The 22,243-nt window shown below is 35.6% G+C and overlaps 1 protein-coding gene across 4 annotated transcripts in view; it reads right to left on the bottom strand.

Moving 5' to 3' along the window:
- The window catches only part of grid2 (glutamate receptor, ionotropic, delta 2), a 313,350-nt gene that overhangs the window by 38,670 nt on the left and 252,437 nt on the right, over window positions 1-22,243 (bottom strand). For all 4 annotated transcript variants that reach the window (XR_006251662.1, XR_006251663.1, XM_043247756.1 and 1 more), the window contains exon 12: window positions 3,831-3,969. Coding sequence is in view for 2 of the 4 variants with exons in the window: in XM_043247756.1 (XP_043103691.1) it covers window positions 3,831-3,969 (139 nt within the window). In the remaining 2 variants the exon portion in view is untranslated. The remainder of the gene's footprint in view (window positions 1-3,830; window positions 3,970-22,243) is intronic.

Genomic DNA, 22,243 nt, shown 5'->3' with positions numbered 1-22,243 from the left:
AACAGGCTTTCGCTATGTCATAATCATAAATTATGATTTGCTATTTGTTATAGCAAGCCATCTCATACTACACTTTTTTTTAACCTCAATTCTGAATAACAAATCATAAAACACAGATAATACAGTTTAGAAAATGGTATATTAAATCCTGCTATAATATTAATACATGTTTGTAACGAATAATGATAAGGTAATGCTTATAATCTAATATACTTGTATTATAATATATGTTACTTTTTAAATAGTTTGGGGTCAGTAAAAATGTATTTTTGTAAGAAATTAATTTTATTCAGCAAGGATGCATTTAACTGATCAAGACATTTACAATGTTAAAAAAATTCTCTTTTAAATTAATACTTATATTTAATATTAAATATTTTTAATGTTCTTTTATACTTGGTAATCAAACAAAAAAAAACAATCTATCAAACAATAAAGTTTTATTTTTTTAACACTGACAATAAATGCTTATTGAGCATAGCAATACCGATTCATAAAATTCAGATTTGCCAAAAATTCAGCCCCCCATCCTCATTTTACAGTTGTTTTAAGCATTTTAGAGAAAATCTGTTTAGTGAAGGATGAGTCTTCAATATTTTATGTTTGTGTTCCTGAAAGAGAAAGACTGCATATTTTAAAATCATCCATCTACGTTACGAGTACACTAGCATATAGATGTCCTCACAGTTAAATGACACGCACTAAAAGTCAGAAAATGAGGTCTTTAAACAGGGTCAGGGTTGAACAAGTAGACTGACTGTTGTAGATGTGCCCTAGATTGCAATATTTATAGATTCAGTTGACTGCAGTTAAATCCCTCTCTGTAATTTTTAATACTAGTGGAACATTTGCAATGCAGCAATGTGTTCTTGTTACTGCAAAATTCAGTTAGCCTCAAGAACAGCAATCTATCTGTGTGTACGCTTTTTCACACCCTTTATAGGTGACCATCTGGCGGCATTCAAATGCTATGGCCGCTTAGCTGATCTCTCTGCTTTGCCCAGGAAAACTGTCATCTATGGCACAGAGTGACTGTGACTAGCCAGACCGCAGGCAAACTGGCATAGCTGGCAAACTGAGAGTGCAGGAAAAAAAAAAGAAGAAAAATCTTGAGAAGCCTGTAGCCTGGCCCTCCTTCACCTTCACAGATGGATGCATCTCACAGCCATGTTGAAAACCGACACGTATGGAGCCGTATTGAACAATCTGTTTCTTAAACCATTTTTTTTTTTTTTACTTCTAAACCGGTTTAACAATATGCATGAATATTCAAACGCGCTTCCTCACAAGGGCGCATTGTAATGCAGATTTAAACATTAAGGCTGCAGTACAGCCTTTAGTACTTTTCTCTGTTAAAAGGCAAATTGGATGGCATTTTCATGCTGTTTTGGGATGAAAGTGAACATCAGTGACGTGTTTCTTTTTTCGCTAAGCTGTATTACATCCAGCAAATCAGTGGCACAGTCTTGCAAATCATTCAAAACAATGGCAATCAGCACAAACAACATCCATCTGAAGTGTTTTCCTCACTCACAAGATGATAAATCCTTTTCTAAACGTCTACAGCTGAATCCGAGCCATCACGGTGCCAGCATGTGCATAATGTAAAACAAAACAAAAAAACAAAAAAAACTACAAAAAATACGGTTGAATTTCACACTGTGGGCATTGATCTGTTCCTTTGATACTTACCTCAGAATTCAGACACACTGAAAAAGTTTCACATAAATGCATTCGATATCAAATAAGTACAAAGCGTTCATCTGAATTCCTCGAGGACCAGCCTGATGAATGAAACGAGCGAATGTATAGATTTTATGTTTGCTGGTTAAGAGCTATGTGGGGTAAGTGAGAGTTGTCGATAAGTTGATGTTGCCCTGATTTAATTAACACTGGGTTAGGATCAGTTAAGTCGATAAAAAGAGACTGATGAACTAACGCTCCTCTTTCCATCCGTCTGACGTCAAATTCTCGCAGCAACAACAACGAAAAAATATGACACTAAACAACTTGTACAGACTTTAAATCTATTAAGTAATGAATCTCCTCTCAAGACAAAACTATGTAATTGTGAGCTCACCCCAACACCCGGTTGGTCTCATAACTCTTTCAGCTCATCCTGACTGAATTGTGTATTTTAAATACAACAGACCCCTGGGTGCCGAGTTTAGGCTGTAATTATTTCTGTAATGACCCTGCCATCGTCTACACATTAAAAGATAATACATTTAAATTTATGGAAATCCTAATTAGGTGCATAGAGCTAGAATCAAGCAATCTAAGCGCAAGCTCATTAATGATAATCTAATGCAAAGGAAAATAAACAAAACTGAGATCTCGGGAAAAAATAAATACTAAATACTCATTTTCCCTAGTAACGCCTTCCCCCACCACCTCTCCAAATCGCCTACATGGTTATATGATGGAGACGAGGATCGTTACAAGCACAATTAACTCTATCACTGCTAGTCATCGCTGAATTTGATTAACCACATGTGAGACATTAGAAATCACAGAGTGCATGTTATTACAAAATACAGTTAACTCCATGACTGCTGGGCACTGGTGAGTCTGATTAGTCTAATTACTGCACTTGATTAGTGACATCTCATAGTGTGCAAGTCAGTGACTGGAATAGGCTATGATAGCTCACAGTAAAAATCTCCACCTTAAAAAATGTTATTTGATTTTGAATTAAACGTAATAATAACTTTGTACAGTATATCGCTAATCAACTTGATTGTCCATAAATATTTGTTTTTAAATAAACGCTAAAATGTGAGTATGAAATGTGAAGGATAAATGTTTTTTTTTTGCCCCCACAATAAAAACTAGAGATTTGATGATTAAACATAAATGAATCTTATTTAGACATTAAAGAAGAACTCACGCTCAAACCACCACCACCTATAAATAATAGGAAGTGACATCATTTCAGTCTTTTTCAAATGTTCGAAAGTTATACTCTCATATAACATTCACGATTTGTAGTTTTTTTGATGCTTGACAAGATTCGTCACCAATTATACAACCACCCGTCACTTAAAACAGTGTTTTTACTGGTATTTATAGAAATGACATTTTCCCGACTTCTGAATGCTAATAATAGAAGGCCGTGATCTTTATAACGGGAAGATCAGCAGTGCCTCTGGTTTAAAATGTACCACCTCATCACTAATTAAATTTACTTGAGAAATACACTTCAAAAATCCCCCTTTTCAAAATGGAAGAAGCAGCGTTTTCTGTCTGTCTGTCTCTGTGCACTCAAGCAGGCAGTTAAATGAATCACTGGTGCAGAGACGTCTGACGTCATGCTCACCGGAATGATAGATCTAATTTGTACCACAGGAAATTAAAACAGGGAGTTTGCATGCCCCCAGGAGATCTTCCGCACACACACAATGTAGGGTTTAACTCGCTTCTGGGTACAAATTTATCCCAAAAAATGGTAAGATAGGTGCACAAACACACACATAAACTTATTTGTGAAGCAGGAGTCTGAGCACCACCTCTATCAGAGTCTCGTAAATATTTACATACACACAGTTGTACCGAACACAACTTTTGTGTCTGGACTACAACAGCACAGACACTTTCACTGCAAGAATGCTGCCTAATTAATACCGTTCCTACCCAAACATAATAAAAGGCAGAAAATCCTTTTTTTTTTTTTTTTTTTTTTGTGATGCTTAAACTACACAACAACATATTTAACTGCGATGAAGAGTGAAAGCTAAAGAAAGTTGTTTGTTGTTTTGTTATTGTGCGGATGATTACAGTGTTTGATGCTAGCTGCAAGAGTGACACTTTGAATAAATGTGTGCACTCACTGAATGGAGTTCTCGATGCGGGAGATGGTGAGGAAAGCAGCCAGATTTGCTGTGTAGGAGGAGATGACTATCAGAGCAAAGAGCCACCAAACCCCCATCATCATCCTTGTAGCCAAAGTCGTGTAGGGCACCTCACCACCTGTAGAGAAACAAGAGAAAAGAGCAAACAAAAAAGGCTGATGATTGTGCCATCTTTGAAATTACATCAGACATGTGAGCTTTCAAAATATCTTTTGAATAAAGACCAACCTGGCAACCATCTAGCTCAGTTTATCATATGATGGATCAAGAGTCAGTTTTGCTAAATTAAAATACAAAAGGCAATTAAATTATGATTCTCAAGATACATTCTCTAATTATGCTTGTATATTTAATGACAGAGAATATATATTACAACGTATCCATATTGTCTGTTACTTTATTAAGGTATACACAGGAAATATATCCAAACAAATCTTGGATATTTAGATTTGTAAAACAGGACACAAACACTGATTAGGTTTTGTATTGCTATGTGAGCTTCTCTTAAGTGAAAAAAATAATATGTCATTGATGTCCCCAGTTATTTGTATAGTTAAATGCATCGTTATATTTCTCTATGTAGTCTGAATAAAAAGAGCTTCATCTTTAGTAGTGCAGTACTCTGACAGACTGGAAACAAATGGAGGTATTCGAGTGTGCAAGATCCAAACAACTGAGACTTTAACAATGGAAAAAAACTCCATTTAAGTCAGACAAAAAAGGCCATCAATTGTAATGTCAAATCTACATTTCCCCAGTCCCCACAGTCAGAGCAAAAGCACGCCTGTTTATTCTGCATTTGAGATGACTGCTAATTCACCAGCCAGAAAAGACAGCGGTTCCTCTAAAAGTACCGCACTCCACAATAATGATGGATCTACACAATTCAAGGCTCGCAGCAACACTGAAAACTGTTAAAAAATTAGTCCCATCTATCCTCGTGGCTTCCCGTATCATTCCAGCCTTCTGTGGTAAGTGCCAAGCATTTCAGCACTCAATAAGGTATCTGACAACTCTATTTCTGTAGGGGGTCCACTGAGATGAGCTGTCTTATTAAAGAAAGTTTTTAGATGACTCACATACATACATCCCGCAGGCTGTGTACTCTCAGCTCCACACAAACTTTTTGCAATTTTAATTTCTCCAAACAAGTCCACGAGAGCGAGTTGGCCCGCTAATTTTTTTATTTATTTTTGGAATAATCAACAATCTTTGGTTATCAGACTTTAAGGTTAGGGAGTGTCCTGTTTAAAGGGCACTGCTTCCTTCATCTGCTATGTAAACCTCAGAGATTTTGGACTTCGGTTTAAGCAAATGTCAGTGAATGCTCAACAAGCTTCTTTCAGCTTTCACTAAAGGGATTAAATCTATCTATCTATCTATCTATCTATCTATCTATCTATCTATCTATCTATCTATCTATCTATCTATCTATCTATCTATCTATCTATCTATCCGTCTATTCATCTATTCGTCTGTCTGTTCAAGCAAATGTAAATGTTGAAAATGTAAAGCTGTTGAAAAATCAATTAAGTCAATAATTAAATAACTATTGGCTCTAAACATTACATGACATTACATTATTCAGCCCCTTACAGTCCCATTTTGTGCAGAATCATTGTACGTTCTAACAATCAAACACTGCCTGTAAGTGCTCAGGAGCTTCTGTAACCTCTCCACTGCAAATGTGGCCAGTTCCTGATTACTGTATTTTAAAATGAAATACATTTCTGCTTATTCAAGTCTTATTCAGGTCTTACATTCTTCTTGGTCAAGAATTCGGCAACATGTCCATTGTACAAACACACAAAAAGGATGTTTTGTTAACCACAGAACGAATGCCTGCTAGGGTTGGGCGATATGGTCATTTTTCATATGGTCATATCTCCAGCCTGTGAGATTGCGATACACACACAATATTATCATGTATGGGTGGGTGCAAGAGAGAGACTCTCTGTACTTGTCACAGGCTATTTCATACTGTTTGGTGATAAACCACATGTGCATGTGAGAGAGAGAGACATACTGAACATACTAAAAAACTGACATGTTAAATGTAAAATTATTTAAAACAGCTAGTTCATATTTTCGGATACAGAAGTCATACAGCGCTCCGGACCATGTGCCTCACTAAGAGTACTTTAGACCGATAACTTATTAACTGCATATTTATTATAATGATGATGAAGAATAAGCTTCAGTGTTTTTTTGTTAATGTGTTGTAAAGAAAACGAGATGCTGCAGTTGCGATGGAGTTGTCATGTTCATTCATAGCTGTTGAAGAAAAGATATCTAAAAGATGTCTCTTTTAACACTCAACATAATTTGTAATTAAAGGTTTATTACCCTGCAGTTCAACGTTGTTGTCGGCTTAATTTTAGTTTTAAAAAAATTTCCACTGAGGAGGAGGAGCCTCATCCTTACCTCTATTTCATGAGGTGAAATAGAGGGGCAATATTTAAAATAATAGACTGCCTAATAATAATATTTTATTTTATACATTAATAGGAGAATGAGCCTAATATCACCTTGACTATCGACAAAGACATTTGAGCAATATTTTTGACTATATACTGATACTATCATCTAATGGCATAACCCTAATACCTATGAATCCTTTCATATATATATATATATATATATATATATATATATATATATATATATATATATATATATATATATATATATATTTTATTTATCCGCCTTTTCAAGGAAACTATAAAACAGCATAAAATAGAGAAGAAGAAAAAATTCCAGTTAACAAATGCATTTTGTAGCATGGCAGCCTGGTATCAGACAGCTCAAGACCATGACATTTTAGTTTTCACATAAAAAGTACATGCATCCTTCAGGCAGATTTTTTAGGTTTCATTCCTGAATAATGAAACTTTTGTTCCAAATAAAGTGAAGCTGAAATTTGACTGATTTTCTTCATACCCAAGCGTATCTGTGAAATGAAAAATAATCATACAAACAAAACCAACATCTGTAAGAGTTCTCAGAGAGAACATTTGTTCAAAATCAAGGCAATCGACTAAAAAGCTCATTTCCATATTCAACAGTGCTTCAAAAATAAGATAATGATAGGAACTGGGTGGCAGTGCAATGAAATATACATTTGAGTGAAGATAGAAGAGATACAATAGAGGTTTGCATGCAGTACTTCTGATATCCTGAAGCAAATATGTTTACTGAAGAAAATGAAGTAAATCTCTAACTACAGTTTAAGAAAAAACGGTTTTTAGTTGAATGCTCATACTGGTGCGGAACTCTGGCCTGGAGTCTGCTAAAGCAAATGAATGTACAAAATAATGAGTTTAAGACTTTATATAAATTAGACTGAACACAGTTACAGGAGGCCCTCTAAATTTGAAGTTTGGAGTTACCGCTTTGGGAAATATTACTGTAATGATACATTAAAAAATAAGGATCTAAAACCCAATCTCACACTTGTATGGATATGTGAGCAATGCTAAGCTGCAGAAATGGAAAAGCAAAAGTGTCAAAAACACTGTGCTGTTAAGGATTAATCGGAACATTTTATGCTAAAATAGTTCTGTAAGCTGAAGCCAGCTGGAAAAGTCAACTACAACCAACCTCCCGAAAGATTATGTGCTGGTTTGTAAAGTTACAAATCCAAAAAATGTGCTTCTGTTCACGATGCAGCAAATGAGAACTTGAGTATATGATTATTTCAAATACAAATACAAATACTACAGTGAGTCCGAGTAGGGCTGCACAATTATAACAGAAACAAAGCATGCTGTATTTTGTGGCCTGAAAACTGCGATACTGAATTACTTCTGCCATTTTATGCCACAAACAAAACAGTGCCTAAACAATCAATTTCACACTGGCCCTTTTACTGAATAAATCATACACCAAAGACTCGCAATGTGAATGGCATTATCACTGATGCTGCAAGTTAGTTCACACAGAGCAACCACTGAGCCCTGACCTTCGAACTGTCTTTATAATCAACAAATCAGAATAAACCTCTATTTACACCCAGTCAACAACTTGTTGATCATAGCGTTCTCAATTTCTCGGGTCACTTGCATTACAAGCATGCGGTATCATGTTACAACTATGAAATAATTCCAAAATTGTATTTCATTTGAATTCTAAAAAAGAATGTTAGGTGACATATTTTGTGTGCCACTGCAAACAGAAGCTTAAAGCATGAAAGTTGTTGATCAAATGCTGATTTCGCCTGGTTGCGATCACTGATTATAAACTAGAAATTAAAGTGTAAATAAATTAACAAACACATTAAATTATAACCTAAATTAAGCAGCTCAGATCGGCCAATGCATTCATGTACACAGTGCATATTTGCAGAAAGAATATCCAACTGTCCAGTAGTAGCACTCAGCACTTTTTTCTTCACAAATAGGCCTAATTATTATAATTTTGCCTTAATGATAGCCTTTATTATTAATTTGAAAGAATTTGAAGCTATATTTTTTTGTTAGTTTGTTTTAGTTTCAATACAAAAAGTATACAGCTGACTTTTACGAATAATGTGCATGTGCAGAAACATTGAAAACTAAGAATGAGAAGCCTTGTGATACTGAGTTGGAATGTGAAGTGCCTGATTCCCACTCTTAAATAAGTGAATAAAAAGCTTACTAATTAAAATCATAAGAAGGATGAATAAATAAACACTAACCTACATTGGCACCGTGAACATTCAGGTGCAATGCAGAACTTTTGGAATATTAACTTTAAAAAAATATATAAATATAAAAAAAAATAATATTTTAGGTCAAAGGGGTTCGGCTGACCAAAAAAGTTTAGGAATCCCTGCCATAGGCCATGTTGATGAAAAATGTTCAGTCCTGCAGTAGTAATGATCTGCAGTGAAATGTGACTAGCAGTAAGCAGAACGTTATTAGGAGGTAGGGCAGGCTTCTGTTATCAGATATGATTGGCAATGAATATAGAATCGTGGCATGTAGTGCTTTAGCGTGGGCTGATTGCACACCATTCTCTGTGGCTGCAGGATGTTGATCTTTAGAAAATGAGTAGGACAGTAATGTAGCTTTTATCTGCACACCCAGCAACTGGGGTTCAAAGCCGCCCCGCCACGCACATCAAATCAGCAAGCCCCATTTCCAGCAGGTTTCTCACTGCTTGCTTTTGATTCAACAGCAGGCCAGGGGCTACGCACTCTTCTCTACCCCTCGCTGTGAGCCAGCACCTACTGAGAGACAGAAACAGAGACAATGCTTGGATGACGGAGACAAAAAAGCTTTTTTGCTGTTTTATATTTAGGTTTTAACTGCGTGTAATTTGTTATTCGATCGAAATTGCGTGTAAATGTCATACGTTCGAAGTATTGTGGATTTAAATCGACGAATAACTTTGGTGTGCGCTTGGACTCTGATTCCCAGTAGCAGGATCTGAGCAACCAGGACACTCCGAATTAAGTGGATTCCCAAGTGGCACAAGTTGCCATGAAACAGTCAAGAGCCCTTCATGGCTGTTAGAAGCCTTGTAAATATAGCTGTGGATGAGTGCATACACATCTCGTCAACACACTCTACTAGAGAGGTTGAAAAAGGCCAAGAATGTCTCAGGGTTTCTTTTCAAACATCTTGACTGATGGGATACGAAGACCTATCCTGCTGACTTTCACTCCTTAACCCTGAACATATCCCAGCATTAAGATGTTATAATCACGATAAGAGTAAGATTATTAATCATTCGGTGAGTCAATTAATATATAACAGGGCTGTGCTTTAACTTTTTTTTGCACATAGGTCGAAAGTTATGTTATGTCATGTTAGTTTTGCTATTTTGCACGCCGCCTGAGCATTACAGCCAAACTAAAGTCTTTCAAGGTAGCAATCAAAAATAAGAGTGGCGGATATTTAGGCCAAAGCGGGTGAAGATAAAGTCTCTGTCATTCTTTTTTCTTTGTTATTAGAAAATAGGAACAAAATGTATGCAAATACACATACTGCGCAAATAAAAAAAGAGTGTTTTTTTTTCGGGTGAGCAGCAACGTTCAAGAAATTGTACAAATATTAAATAGAGCACTATGTTTACATCAATTATACAGTACATTTTAGTTAAAGCAACTGTATTGAAGTTCATCGGTCTTGAGTAGTGAGTAGTTTTTCTCTGTTGTGTTGCTTTATTAACATTAAAAGAATAGTTCACTCAAAAAAGAGAAAATTCTGTCATCTGTCTGTTAATTCTGTCGTAGTGATCTTTTTGCATGCTGTCATACACTCACTCTCATGTTGTTTGAAATCTGAATAAGCTTCATTCTTCTGTTGAAGTTATTTTTAAGCAGTTGCTTAAAAGTCCATAGTATTTTCTTCCTTAAGTCAGTGTGGACCAGCAAATGTTTGGTTACCCACATTCTTCAAAATATCTTTTGTGTTCAGCAAAAGAAACAAATGAATACAAGGGCAACATGTGAGTGAATAAATAATGATAATAAAATACTTTTTTTTTGATTGAACTATTCCTTTAATCAGAAAAGACTAACACAAGCTTGCTCCCTTTCTGTTCTGTCTATTTTCTTTTTTATTTATTATATATAAACAATCCTTGCGACTTGTACTTTTTACTGAGACTTGTCACATCATTGCTCTTTTGTTGGTTTTGATTTCTTTCATTGTCCTCATTTGTAAGTCGCTTTGGATAAAAGCATCTGCTAAATCACTAAATGTAATGTAAGTTTAATTACAAGAGGTCTTTATTTTTAGTTCTGTCGTTTTAAGAGATGCACACTATATTTGTGTTTTTGACAGTATTAAATGCGAAATGAATCACACTGCGAAAGATAACTTAGTCCACTATTTAGGTTCGTAGTGCGCACGCTTCACGCGCACAGAGAAAACACATGTCAGAATAGCGTGTGAATTTATTCCTCACCGGAAGGCAGATTTCATGCACTTCTGTGATTGCGAATAAGTACAGTGTCCTGTGAGTGTAACTTGATGTGAGTTAACACGATGTGAACGTATGTCACGTCATATTGAGACAGGCACCAGAACTGCAGCTGAATGTGCGCTGTAGCATGATACTACGATTTTTCTTCAAAAGCAGATTGTGCAGACATTTTAATAGTCCAAGATCAAAAATGATCTTATTGCACATCCCTAACTACCAAGTAATAATGAGTCTCTCACACACAAAGATGCCCAACTAAATCACTTCACACGAAGCAGCTGTGTTACGAACATGCAAAACTGTAGCTGTCGCACGTGTGCTACATGGGTAAATGAATTACTTGCACAGACAAGTTTTTCCATTTATTAACATTATCAATTATTATATTAATATCATTATTATTAAGAAAATGCTACCAGATGTGATGATTTTTTTTTTATTAAATCCAAAATGATTAAAAATGGCTGAAAGCGAACAAACTAAATTATTAAATAAAAAATGTAAGCATAAATGAAAAAAAGTAAGCGTAAATGTACTGGTAAAATGACTAAAACTAATATAAAAAATATAAAAATAATCATCAAAATTAAAAAAAAAGTTCATGTTAATAATTAATTTTTTACTTGTACATTTTTGCAGTTCTGTTTAATTTTTGCTTGAGGCACAGAAACTACACACATGAAAAGAAACACGGAAACGGCTCTCTTGAAAAGAGAAAAAAACATTTGACCAAATTAGCAGATTTGAGGAAAAACTTCAAACAGCCCAAGATTTATGTTGTTGTCAAGATGTAAATCTCTGTAGTCTTTTCATGGTTTATACACAGAAAAAAAAAAGTTCAAAAGACAAAACCGTCTTTGGTCTGAAATGTTCTTGAAAAAAAAAAAAAAGGTGAAATAAGGTTGTTAAAAATTCCTTTTTTTTTTTTCCTCCTGTTTTGAAAACTCGGTCTTCTTCAGAGCCACCTGAAAATTTACCTCTCCAGTTCGTCGTTTCTCAGCAGTTAAAGCAACTTCAAATAAGCCCTTTGAAACCACTGGTGCTGAACATTCAAAGGTTTATACATTGCTACCTTGTAAAGCCTTAAATCTCTGCAGCACCTTGAGAGCTGGAGATTGTAGCTTCTGATGAGTGCTGTTAGTTTTATTTATTTATTTTCTTTCTTTCCAAAAGCACTCTGGCGATAAATAACTTAAGGAAAAACATGTTACTCGTTTCGCCGGAGTGCGCCTCCTTGCAGCATGTCACCTTTATTTCCCTTTCACCACACCAGACCTGCCAGGTTTGGGTGTGTGTGTGTATATATATGTATGTATCTATGTATGTATGTGTGTGTGTGTGTGTACAGTATATGACTGCTATTTATTTAAGCCATCAACTATCCCATTATGAGGCTCGCTGGCAAATATTGCCATCAATTTGCATACAGTTTAACGCTCTGAAGCGCGACCCTGAGTGCCGAGCCGCTATCGCAGCACGCAGCCACTCTGGAACTTTCAACGCTGTAAATCATCAAAATAAAAGTAAATAAACCACGAGGTGCACCTCTGAACATATCTCTTTAGTCACAGCTTATGAGATAGCAAAGCTAGCATGCTGGGTTCAGACATATGGTGCTAGAAACATATAGACACACAGGGGTTGAAAAGAAAGGGGCAAAGAGGGACAGCTTAGGTTCCCCCAGCAGAACAATATTTTCAGAGACAACCACCTCAACGCCATCTTGCCTAAAAGTATTATATATATATATATATATATATATATACAAATTGTATTAAAATGTGATAGACATTGGTTCTGTCAAACAATCAATTGCAAGTAAACACATTCAAAGTAAAAGTTTATTTTAAAATAATATGTTTGTGTACGGTGCATATTTATTATGTATATATAAATACATATATATATATAATTGTAATAAATGTAAATTTATTATTATTTAAATATTTAAATATTATTTATTTAGACTTATTGTGTTTGTATTTATATATGCATAATAAATATGCACAGTGTAAACACATATTACAAAAATATTTTGAATGCGACTAATCATGATTAATTGTTTGACAGCACTAATATATATGACATAAATAAAATGTATTATTTGTATTTAGTATTTGTATTTGTGTTTATATTCTTCACACACACACACACACACACACACACACACACACACACACACACACACACACAAAATGGAGTAAATATTTACTCTATAGCATATTTCCAAATGAATGGCAAAATGTTTTCCTAATCAAAATCAAGCATTTTACTACAGCTCACCATTTTAAATGCTTTATCCGATGCTTCAAATTTGATTTTGATATAAATAAATGGCTTTGTGCCAAGTGAAGCGCTGAGAACGCTGAATGGACAGAGGTGTTCACGATGCATGTCAGAATGAGAGAAAGTGCTCTAGAAATGCTGCTGTCTGATAAATGTGTCAGAAGAGCCTAAATGCTACACACAAACTGCTTTCCATGTTCCCTTATCCACCCAAACGTTCTCTAAAAGTGGCCACATTTTTTTTTATCTTGTCATATCAGGCTGTCACTTTTTTTTTTTTTTTTTTTTTTACACTACATCGGTATAAGGACACATTGTCACAACTTTTTTTGGGGTTGAAAAAACTAAACTATGGGCTCAAAACAAAAAACCCAAACTTTTTAAGCATCATATCTACTTAAGGAATTGAATGCAGAGGTCTTTACTACGGCAAGCATTTTGGCTTGCTTTCAAAAGGCTATGACCTTCCACTTTGCTTCAAGTTAAATGCTGACCTAATGTAATATATACGCACACACACAAACGTGCACGCGCATGTAATCATGAAATATGTATGTACACCCACAAACCCAGTAAACCCGTTGCTAGGAGGCATTGTAATTATGATGGTGCTGTATGGAATGCAAAACTCGGCATGAGATGACTTCGATTTTGAACAAATTTGTGCAAACTGTTCACATTAACTCTGTCTTTTCAGAGCTAAAACATTGTTTTACCAGCAAAGCACAATTAAAACTAGTTGAATATTATGTTAGGGTGCATTAAGTTTATACTCCCCAATAATTTTATACAATAGTTTTATCCAGGATAATACAAGATACGGAAATGAGCCAGACAGATATAAATGTTCTTCTTTGTCTTTCTCTTCTCTCTCTCTCTCTCTCTCTCTCTCTCTCTCTCTTGCACACACACACACACACACACACACACACACACACACACACACACACACAATAATAAAACCTCCTCCCTTTCTTCTAAAGATATGTAGTAAAATGGGAAATGAAGCTTTAAACAGAATCTCGTCAGCCTGGAACTACGCTAATGAAACGTCCCACGGAGATGCCTGTCTATAAATTGACAACTGGAATCCACTGCACATTTTTTTTTTGAGTAATCCATATGTAATCCCACATGAGTGCTCATAATGTGATTTAATTCCATTAGATATTGTAGGAGTGTATCATGACGTACTTCACACAGTAGAGGGCAACTTGTGGGATGTTTGCCTTCTGTTGCCCCTTTGATAGATAAAATGCACAGCAAGTGTCCAAACATACCCTTTCTACGTGGTTTGGCTATTTGAAAGTGTTTGCATAATTACTGAGTCATCAGCGTGTGGCTATATGTGCCGTTACAGACTTGTAATGAGCTTAGACTATAATTAAATACGTTCAAGGCTGTATTTAATACGGTGGCAAGTCCACATCTGACTTTATTCAAGTTCCCTTCATGGTTAGGTTACAGCATTTATATCTAGACATGGCTATTTACTAAACACATGGCTGACCCGCTAACCCACGCAAGCTGTCAGGAGTGATATAGTCATCCAGCTCCGTTACAACACTACACTAGTACCTCAAAGGACACGAATTTCATATTTAAACATGTTAAATAGCCGCTTCTAATGCTGTAGCAAAGATTCACGTCAAAGAACATCTTCATTACTATTAATGCACCTCAGAACTAACAAACAAATAAATAAATGTAAAAACTAAAAACAAAATGTAAGTAAAAATGGTTATGTAACCCCTACAGATATGAGTTGGATGAGTTGAAAGCAGCGTTATTTTTTCATAATTGAAATGAAGCTGAAATAAAATTTTTTATATAAATGTTAGATGAAAAATGTAAACTTAGACTTGTATAAGACTTGTTTTGTGTTTTATATAAAACAATAATTGAATTAAAAAGTGCATAAAAATTACAAAAACACATATCAGAATAACTAATACAATTTAAGAATACGAGCAATACAGAATTACTTGCACCTAATTTAAAATGTAAATGAAAACTGAAAAAGACAACAGCTAACTGAAAAAAATGGCATATAAATATAAATAGACAAAATGTACATTTTAAAGACTTGAGAAAACTAGGCCTAAAAAACAAAAATTCAAGCATATAATGACAAATGTTGTGATCTGACCTGTAATATGGCAAATATTTAATATATTTACTCTGATGTAATCTAATGTAGTCTAATTTAATCTAACCTAATCTAATCTCTCTCTCGCACGCTCTCTCTCTCTCTCTCTATATATATATATTTAGATTAAATATATTACATAATTGTCATATTGCAGGTCAGAGGAAAGGTTAGTTTTTTTCTCATTACAGTCATATTATCATGCATTTCTGAATTTCTGTCTTAGCTTGAAAATATGTGATTGTGAGAATAAAAGAATGCTGCGGTATAAAGGCATAGGCACTTAACAGAAGTAGATATTGAAATGCATGGAAAAACAAGTGAGCTTTCACAGAAAGAGATCTATTTCAATGCATGTAGCGGGTACTCAGGAAAGAGATGCAATACATTATGCATGCCTACAACAGACCAGATAATCTAGTGTGATACAATGCACAACTCTGACGTGAGGATATGAGACGTGTCATCTGGAGCTTAGTCTTAAAAAAGCACCGTTGAGAACATTGACTGTGGATTACATTACAGAAAATAGCTCTCACTCTTGCTTTTTTTTTTTCAGAAGCTGCACACAAATATCTGAAATTTGGAGAAAACCCCATTAATTTATTTTCACTTTATGATGACTTCAGCAAAATAAAAAAAAAAAAAACCCTTTTAAGGACAGAATGACTGATTCAGCAGATACTCTACTTCCACTGGTTTGTTTCTCATTTTCAGAATCAATAAACGTGATATAATTTGAGAGTCTGAACCGACAAGAAAAATTACTTCATTTTCCCACTTGAGGAAAAACATTGGTTATTGCGCTTAATACAGATGAGAAAGGTGTTAATGTATGCTGAAAAGCCCACAAATCCCATCGGCCAAGCTGTGTGTTTATTTTCTTTATCATTTCTGTTTTTAGGGGCATTTTCTCTATACTAATCCCCCGGGACCCATATAAAAGGCCAGCATGAATTCTCTCCTATCTTGTGATTTATACACACCCTAAATAAGGATTTTGGCCATGCCCATGCCCCCTCACCATGCTTTGCTGTCATTGCACAATTCTATGCTTGAGTGTACCTTTGGCAAATGATGCGGTACTTTTCAGCAGCTCGAAACGGCATAAAAAACGACCACCTGTCAATGCCACATAAAAAAAAAAAAACTTGGTGCAAAAGTAGGACATAAATATAAACTAGGAAAAAGTCTGCAAAGTTCCTTTAAAACTGCTGCTTTATTTTCCGATGTTTAAAATACTTCCTATCGGAGTCTAATGTGCGGAGACATTAAGTAAGTCATTAGTAGGCTGATTTCCCTGAAAAGTGTAAACACTGTGGCTCTGTGGTGCTTTCAACATTGCTCAGTTTCCAAGAGCATTACAGACAGCTCTGGCAGAGACATGTGACTGGGAAAACAAGCAGTCCACTAGAAAAACCACGTGTCGACAAAAGCTGATAGCTCCGTGCACTGCTGTAAAGTTGTATCTCACAGTTCCTCAGGCCCCATGAAAGAACTTTAGCATACGCATCAAGCTGACCAACGCATCTTTAAAGTTTCAGGGTGATAAATGTTTTCTCTAGAATATTTATTCCTGTTCTAGTTTAATGTGCAGAGGTAACTATAAGCAAGGAACGATTCATGTTTATGAATGAAAGTATGGAAGACAATTGTTTGGGAAGTCATTTTTGCTATTGTATTTAGTGCTCGTAGTATAGTGAAGACATTCTCCTGAAGAATTCGCTCCCAAATAATTCTGTCATCTTTTACTCACCTGTCTTCTGTGGAACATAACATATGATGTATATTTATATAAGGGCTGCCCCCCTAAATGTCATCAAGAAAAGGCTTAGTTGACCAAATTTTCATTAGTCTGTTGGTTGCAGGACGTCCACAGTCTGTGATGGACATAAAATTAACCCAGCTGCTCTGTATTTATGTATTCATATTTATATAATGTGTCAGTCAATTTGACAGCTGGCACAAAATACGGTAGTATAACTCGTTTCGGTACCATTTTATATTAGGTGGCTTTAACTACTATATTTACATTTAAATTCATTGATACAGTGAACATATTTTGTATGTACATGTTTTTGTAATGTAGACTACCCATACCAAAAAAAATGTTTCTAACCTTACCCATATCTCACCTCTCACCCATTTTTATGTCTTTTTTTTTAGCATATGTACTGTACACCACCTAATATAAAGTTCCTGCACCTAATAGATTTTTTTTTTTTTTTTTGGTATGTGAATACTCTTTTAAATCAATGTTGCAACAAGTTTAGAACAAAGCTTAGTTTAGAAAAAAAAAAGATAGTTTAGCATTTAAGGGCCTGTTCACAGCTGGCCAGTTCATGCGTTTCTGTGTTTTCTCTGATTGGACAGCTATCCAATCATGAACAGATCAGGTGTAAGTGCCCTTCAAAATGTTTTCAAGAAGGATATACATTCATTGGCTCTAACCGCTTTAGGAGGTGGTCCGTGATATATTCCAGGCAAACTGGACAAGTGTAAACGCATCAGGTTGTTGAAACTACATACGAAGAGTTTGGATGCAAAAGCCTCCTAGTACTGTCAGAAAATTTCTTCTAAAATGAGTATTTTTATCAGGCTCCTATGTGTAGGTTCAGTAATTTCACTTTAATGGCAATGAATGGGTTCTTTTTATTGCCATTAAAGTGAAATGGCTGAACATAAACATAGGAGGCTGGAAAAAATAACATATTTGAGAACATTTTAGATGACACTTGGAGGCTTTTGCATCTAAACTCTCCATATGTCAATTTTATATGTATATGTAATGTGTTTTATAAGCAATAATATATGTTATAGCCAGATATGACAGCACTGTGTAACACGCATTGATGAGCCATTGAGTATCTTTTCAGCAAGCCAACGTGCAAACTGCTGCAAATGAAACTGAAAGCAATTCGCAGACGCTCAACACACAATCATTCATTAAAAGTAGTAAGGCTAACTTGTCTAATCTTTCCAGTGTTGATTTCGCCGTATCCTCTGTTTTGGTCTTGATCATTAAAATGAGCAGAGAATCAATAAAATGCAGTGTATATCTGTTCCTTTCTTTGCTATGAACTCTGCTAAATTTGCATATAGCGCAGGAATTGAAGATCGGATTCATATCTATTTTGCAAAGACACATTTATGCAAGCAAGTGTAAACAGAACCGGCCGAGTGCTATCTGATCGGGGAAAATGCATGACGTTACAAGGTGTAAACAGGAGCTAAATGTTACGTTGCGATCATGGAAACATTTGGAAATTATTATTTTTTTCAATTTTAAGGGAGATTCAAAAAATGTATTTGTTCACTTTGAATTCTTATATTTGCATCCTTTTCTGTGGTAAAGCAAAAAAACTAATAAAACAAACAAAAAAAAAACCCTTGGAATTTCAAATTCTATTCAATACAGTTTTTGCTTGTTGGTAGGGCACATCCATCCACGTCTACAACACAGATTATTTAAATAATAAAAAAAAAAGCTTGAACAACTGACTTTCAATGTATGAAAAAGATCACTTTTAAACACACTCCACAAGTAAAGTCAATCATATATGTTTGAAATGGGTGATCCATTGATTAAGGCATTGAAAAGGTAGATTAAACACTTCCATAACCATAAGTTATCTTGCACTGACTGACCCCATAAAACATTCAAAAAATACATACGGGATGTATTGTAAATCATTTTTAAAGTATCCGTTGAAGAGAATGGTGGAATCTGTCGTTCCAGCAACATCCTTATTTGCGCTTTCCCCTACGAAGGGAGAGCAAATCAGCGTCCTTAAGTTTGAGACGTCTGCACTGTCAGTCGGTGTGCGGTTAATATTTAATCCCCTCGTTGTCACCGTCAATTTTTCTCATTTTATTTAATCAGAAACTGGAGGGCAGGGGATGCAGGGCTTCATGAATTAATTTCAAAAGGGTTTTCATTTAGAGTGTCTGATTATTTCATCATGATGAGTCATTTGTGTCATTCATGTTCTGGCTGGGCAGAATGAATTATGAACTCAAAAGGCCAAGGTTACAGCAAACACGCCCAGATCTTCATGCAAGCGCCAAGCCCGGGAAAAGCTGAGCGAAGCGAAGCGTGAATGAAACAAAGACTCCTGTCCTCCCTCGGTGGAGGCGGGCCTTCAGACGTTCTTTTCAGAAGGAGGCGCAGAGTTCGTCTGACTCTACACTCCCACATTTGAGCGAATGCTAGTATAATTGCAGAGATGATTGACAGATAAATTATCTATCTAGAAAGGCCAGCTGTCACTGACCATTTTCAATCTTCCTGGATGGTGTTTGGATCTAATTCACTTAGTCACACAGTGCTGATGTGACAGAATTCATCAAGAGCCAGTTTTGCCAATGGCGTACACTTTCAACTGAAATAAAATACAGTGAATAATTCATGGTTTGTGACAGTAACGCTTACACATAGTACAGTTACACATCCGATGTCTGACTCTGAACTTTAAAGGGGTCAGGCAGATTAAACATTTGATTTATGTATCAAGATTAGAAACAGATGACCAGTTTGGGGAATTTTTGAAACAAAATTAATACTTTTATTGAGAGTATGAAGAGTGACAGTAAAGAGATTCTGAATGTTACCAACAAATAAAAATAATAAATAAATGCTGAACTTTCTATTTACTAAAAAATCCTGTTAAACTAATTTCAAGTTTATTTTTTTTTATTAAATTCTTTTTTTTTTTAAAGAAATACATCCCTAAACTTAGATTTTACTATGTGCAATATAGCTTAATATTAAAATAAAATAAAAATTCTACATAAAAGTTTTATAAACTTTTTTAAAATTAAAGTTTGTGCCTAAACTTTTGATTGGTACTGTACACGAACATCATAAATATATAATTTACACACTTTGAAGACGCTGAAGAGTCAGAAAGCTGAGCACCTGTGTGCATCAGTGAAAATTTCTCTTCTCTTTATCTGAAGATGAAGAACTGAATGCCGCTGAGTATTCTTTCACGCGCGTATCTTGATCACGCAGATCATGACTCATTCAGACAACACACAAGCTCAATAATAGTTTGCTAATGCTACAGCACTCACCAGCTATGCTGCACATACTGCTCACACTAGCATGAGGAGTCGAGTCTGTTTCGTGCAGACATGCAGTAAAGTTAGTTTTGGTTTCAGGTGGGTGTTGAGTAAAACTGACTAGGTAGGTGCCATCCATCTAGCATAATATAATGTATAGTGACTCTTAACTGTATCATTGTGTCTATGCGGCTTTCCACGGAGCGTGACTTGTTACTAAAGGCAAAAGCATAGAGCAGCCATGGCACAAGTGTAATGGATATTTCAAAATGCAGTAAAAATAAATCAATGTTACGCGGCTATAAGCAGATCTCAGCATAATTAAAAAAAAATCAATTATATTAAAAACAGAGGTTACCCTAAAGAGAGCCTGAGTTTCAAATACTACATTAAAGAGAACTGCATAATTGTACATACAGTACGGCAAATTTAATTAAGATCGTGTAGTAGGCCTCTTAGTATTCATGCTAAGACCTTGGAGGCAGACTGGATAAAATACAGAACACACGAACAGGCTGGTTTTACAAAGTCACATCGTTTTTAAACATTTAAAAAATAGTTTGATAAGATTTAAATGCACATAAATAGATGACATTAAGGGACTTTAGGAAATGTCCTTTAAAACTTAATGGAACATTATATTTGGGTTTACTTGGATAATATTTTAAAATCATTATTTGCTATTTATGTACACTTTATGTGGACTTTAGTGAAATATTCTCCAAACCTAAATAAATAATTTCTAGCTAACCAGTGAAGAACATTAGGCTGCCCATTTCAGGACTTTTCTTAGAGCCAAAAACTAACATTTCCAGAGTGTTCTGGGAACCAAAAAAGTAATACCGGGGGGGAAAAAAAGGTTAGTGTAGGATTCACTTCGAAACAATTTTTACTCAGAAACAGCTTGTAAATTTCACAAATTAATTACAAAAGAAACAGCACTGCAATAACACAGTCTAGTAAAACACACTCCAGTTATGTTTATTTACAACTTTACCTTTTTTAATTAGCGGAGAATGCTGGGTTTGCCAATATTGGGAACTTATTGAGAATGAAACGCTATTATTCTAAAACTGTTGCGTAGGCTTTCAAGTCAGAAAACATACTTAAAACACTGATGAAATAGAAGTTTCCCTTCTACCTGACAACAGCCTATTTGGTCAGGAGAGTAGGGCAAAAAACTAATTATATCCCCTCACACATTTTGTGAAGAGCCACCCACGGTCTGATTAGGTGAAACAAATAAGATGCCAGCGCTGAGATGGGTTTCCGGTCATACAGTGTGTCCCCACCACACTCTTTAGGATGAGGTCAGCAGGGAGGCAGGGCAGGCTGAGCGTGTCAGTAATAATTACGACTCCACGCAGCCGAGGGCCTCGGCACCTCTCGGGCTGTCTAAACGGGCCAGACTAATGAAAGGAGAAAAGTGAGGTGAGGCTGGAAATGAGTAATCTTTCGCATGGGCTGCGTGGGGCTCCCTGCGAGAGCGGAGAATGAGTGAGGACGAGTCTCGCCTCCCTCGAACAGCTTCAGTCAACTGCTCTCCACTTTTCATCTTTGTTCTCACCACTGTATTCTCTCATAGCTGTGTAACAGTATCCACTTGAAATAGATCTGCCCCAATTATAAAAGAAACAGCCCTGACAAGAGACTCTACTCGGAGCGAAGAGAGCCGCGGGTTTGTGTGTGTGTGTGTGCTGTCACTGTATATGCAACGATTGTGTGTCCTAACCTATGCTGAGGAGGAACAAACCAAAAGTAGCGACGCTTGCCTTAATTTTTTTGTTGAATCAAAGCAATTCAGATGCTTTTGAAGTAATTAGCAGTAACTTTTCTAGTAACAAGCTGTATTGTGTAGTGCGTCTTCACACAACCACTCCTGCTCTCATGTGCAAGGTTGGAAAGTCTGCTTTATTCTAGTAAATCGATTTGCTTGGATGGTTCATATAAAAGTGCACTACTTCCCCAGCTCAAAAAATGT

Source organism: Puntigrus tetrazona, chromosome 8 (assembly GCF_018831695.1).
Source record: "Puntigrus tetrazona isolate hp1 chromosome 8, ASM1883169v1, whole genome shotgun sequence".
Taxonomy (NCBI): Eukaryota; Metazoa; Chordata; class Actinopteri; order Cypriniformes; family Cyprinidae; genus Puntigrus; species Puntigrus tetrazona.
This window is presented reverse-complemented; position numbering and strand designations above follow the sequence as displayed.